The sequence below is a fragment of the Daktulosphaira vitifoliae genome, unplaced genomic scaffold (genome assembly GCF_025091365.1).
Source record: "Daktulosphaira vitifoliae isolate Bord-2020 unplaced genomic scaffold, ASM2509136v1 Scaffold_5, whole genome shotgun sequence".
NCBI classification, from domain to species: domain Eukaryota; kingdom Metazoa; phylum Arthropoda; class Insecta; order Hemiptera; family Phylloxeridae; genus Daktulosphaira; species Daktulosphaira vitifoliae.
Genome location: NW_026099576.1, coordinates 28,464,200 through 28,468,429, shown reverse-complemented (window position 1 = coordinate 28,468,429; position 4,230 = coordinate 28,464,200). Strand labels below are relative to the sequence as shown.

The window sequence follows — 4,230 nt, the reverse complement described above, 5'->3', positions numbered from 1 at the left end:
CAATTGAGGAGTCACACTCATTAATATGCAAACGCCCCCACCCAAACAATAACTATGCTGAATACAATGTACAAATGACCGACTGCATGTTACTATATATTGCAATGTCAATGGGTCGTGTCACATTGTTAAATTTTATTAAATCACAATTTAGCAAATAAAAAAGATATGGTAATTTTATTTTTTTTAATTTTAATTTTTACTATTAAAAATAGTTTTATCATTATTAATTATTAACGAATTCAAATGCAAATTATTATAATTTACTTATTAGATTTATTTATGCATGATATATATAAAAAACAAAAAAAAAACAAATCTTTTTATTATTTTTCTCACATTAATATTTTTAATTTTAAAATTAAATTTTAATATTTTTATTTTTTATTTTATTATTTTATTTCAATATGCATGCTATTATTATTTTTTTTTACTTTACTATTATTTTATACATTAGACCAGCGATCCTCACTACGCGGCCCGCGGGCCGCATGCGGCCCTTGGAACGTTTTTTTGCGGCTCTCGGACTGACTGTTAAGGATAGTTATACCAACATACATTTTAGAGTTATTGAAATAAATATTTTTTTGGAAAAATATTCAATACTTTATAAATAGGTTCCAGTATATATTTTATATTTATATAACAAGTTTATGTACGGGTAGCAATTACGAAATGATTATCTATTATTAACGGTAATTCCCAGAATGCCTCGAACAACAAATGAAATATCTGACCTCGACGATTGCTCGGTCGTCAGTTTTATCTTAACTGTTTGTCAACAGTGGAGAGTTTTATCTAGCTCAGTGCAAACATGTATTAATGTGATTTTAGTGCGGCTAACTTTATCAATTGAACAAATTATTTTACGAACATAACACTTCGTTCGGTGATTGAATTTTGTAAATAAATATGGCGGGAGTGTACTCAAAAGAGCGGAAACGAAAACTTGAGGATGAAAACCGTGCATTTCAAGCTGAGTGGGAAGGAGATTTTTTTTTTACAAAAGGTAAGAAAGAAGGAACTGCCCTATGTTTGATATGTCGTGAAACGGTAAACGGAAACAAACGTTATAATTTGAACAGACACTACACTTCAATTCATTCGCAGTTTGAAAAAAAATTCCCGCAAAAATCTAAGATCCGAGAGGAAAAATTGCAATCATTGAAAAAGTCCTTTGCTTGTGAACGTAGTACCCTTTTTAATGCAATGAACAAGAATGAGCTTATTACAAAAGCATCCTACCAAGTAACAGAAATTTTAGCACAAAAGATGAAGCCTTTTTCTGATGCAGAAATTGTAAAAGAGTGTGTTGTCACCGTTTGTAAAACTTTGTTTTCACACTTACCTAATAGTAAGCAAATATTAGATGAAGTTTCTAAACTTCAGCTGTCTGACTCAACTTGCATGAGGCGGTCACAAGACTTAGCAGCAAATATTGCACTTAACATTACCGATGAACTTCAGCAAAGCAAATGTTTTAGTCTTGCACTCGACTCATCCACTGACATAACGTCAATTTCTCAATTACTATTGTTCGTTAAATATGTATCCAAGGATTGTGTTGTTAAAGAAAATTTTTTGGGCATGATTCCCATGACTGGACAAACTCGAGGTGTTGATTATTTGAACACGGTAGTAAGTTTTTTTAACGAGCGTAGTATTGATTTGAAAAAGGTTTTTTCTGTGTGTACTGATGGTTGCCCATCAATGTTAGGCCGTAATATAGGGTTCGTTCAGTTGTTGAAAAAGCATTTGGAAAACGATAATTTATTAAGCTTTCATTGTATTATTCATCAAGAAAGCTTAGCTGTTAAATTTGGTGAAAATTTCAGCTGTGTTATGAAACAAGTTGTAAAGATCGTGAATTTTATAAGGTCAAATGAACTAAACCACAGAGCGTTCCAAGAGTTTTTGAAAGAACTTATATCACAATACGGGGACGTGCTTTACCATACAGAAGTGAGATGGCTGAGTAAGGGTAAAGTTTTGGAACGTTTCTTCAGTATTCGTCATGAGATTACTCTGTTTTTAGCTACGAAGGAAAAAGAGTATCCTGATGTTTATGATTTTAGTTGGTGGCTCAAAGTAGCGTTTCTCACTGATACAATGGGCTTTATGAATGAAACACTGACTCGATTGCAAGGACACTACAATAACATTGTAACAAAAATGATTAGTATTGTGTTTTCACAGGAACAAAAACTCAAAATGTATATCGAAGAATTGTTAAACAGTGATTATTCTAGCTTTCCTTCTGTTAAAACTTTATTTGATGAAAATCCAGATGAAAGTCAAGATGTTTCTGATTTAATAAAGCTGTTGACAGATCTAAAGAACGAATTGTCTTTGAGGTTTAGTGGCTTCAGGAAGTATCAAGAACCATTTCGCTTGGTGGAAAACCCATGGTCAATTACAACAGCAAATATAGCTCATCTTTCTGTTTTTGGATACGAAGCTAGGGATTTGAAAAATGAGTTAATTGATCTTCAGCATGATACAGAGCTCAAAAGTGTTTTTGAAGAAAAAAACAAGAATAAAGCTCATTACGAGTTCTGGAATGCAGTTGAAAAGGACAAATTTCCTAACTTAATTGACTGTGCTCAGAAGATTTTGTGTGTTTTTGCATCTACGTATGTCTGTGAATCTACATTCAGTAAGCTGAAGTTCATAAAAAACAAGTACAGATCCAGATTAACAAGTGAGAACGTTGACAACATTTTGAGAATTTCAGTTTCTTCTCAACCTGCCAACATAGATGCCATATTAGAAAGTTGTGAAAGATTTCGCCCTTCGACTTCAAAGAATTAAAGTTCAAATTCAAGTAGGCCAAATCATGAAATTAAGTAAAAGACTTTTCCCTACTTTTTTATATGCAAAATGTTTATTTTTTGATGTAATAAACTTAAGTAATAAACTAATGTAATAAACTTATGTTATAGTCATATTGTTTGTAAGTTATTTAACCTATACCTATACAATTTGTACTTGCGGCCCTAAGGAAAATTTGATATGAACTATTTGGCTCCCTCAGAAATCCTAGTGAGGACCCCTGCATTAGACAATATAATACTAACCCTAATTTTATTGCATGCTTAACCTTAACACTAATCATTACCAGATATAATCCATCAACAAGCAAGTTTTAAAAAAAATACTATCTATAAATTATACATTAAATTTAAAGACTTTTTATACTATTTTTATATTCAAGTTTAAATTTTTATATTACTATTAAATCTATAAGTCTATTAATTTTAATATTAATTAATTTAAAATATTCTATTAATTTATAACTTTTATATATTATCTTTAATTATAATTTTAATTGATTTAAAATATTTCATTAATTTAATATTAATTTTTATATTATTTTCAATTCTAATTTGAATTTATTTATAATATTGCATTAATTTCATTCTATCTAATCATCATATTTAAATATACAATGTAAAATTTCTATATAAGAATTCAATGTCACTAATTTATAAGAACATATTTTATTTAAATTTTATGTATAATTGCCAACCTAAAACCATGAACATCAAATCCTGAACATCAATAATTAAACTCTGTACTCACTTTCCTAGGCAAATTCACATTGGATAATGTCGTCAGATGTACCAACATTTGTTTACAATAACTCAACCATCAATAAATTCATGGAGCTCATAGTCAAAAGATCTCAATCACAAATATATGCATTTGACACTCTTCTCCTTTTAGAAATTAAAAGAAATGGGTTTGAAGCAGTCCATCGACGAATAAAAACTAATCTATTTGAGAAAACACTTCTTCTCGCCCCGTTTCATGACAACAATCATTATTGGAATTTAGCAATTATTCATGTTTATAATAAAGAGATAATACTATATAATTGCACGAACTACATCATCACTGACATGATAGAAAAATTACGTCAATTTATCATATAATGTGAACTCAAGCAATATGGTTTAAATTCTCATTGGCAAATTTATAAGGGTGAAACAACAATATTAGATGATAATCATAACTCTGGTCCATGGATTCTGGAGATTGCTGAGATAATCTCTAGAAATGATAATCCACTGATCAATCTTTCTCTTATGAAAGATTATATTAAAAAACATAAACAAATACTAGAAGAAAACATCCTACACCTTTATCATGATCCAGTACAGTTCTCCAATCCACCACCTCTAAGACCACCAACGCCAACAGGTATCAAAGTAATGCAAATAGATCACT

General features: G+C 30.0%; 1 protein-coding gene across 1 annotated transcript; it reads left to right on the top strand.

Moving 5' to 3' along the window:
- The first annotated feature begins 912 nt into the window (after positions 1-912).
- LOC126908285 (general transcription factor II-I repeat domain-containing protein 2-like) lies at positions 913-2,811 on the top strand. The gene has a single exon (XM_050690199.1). The coding sequence runs from the start codon at positions 913-915 to the stop codon at positions 2,809-2,811; it is 1,899 nt and encodes a 632-aa protein (XP_050546156.1).
- Positions 2,812-4,230: the final 1,419 nt, after the last annotated feature.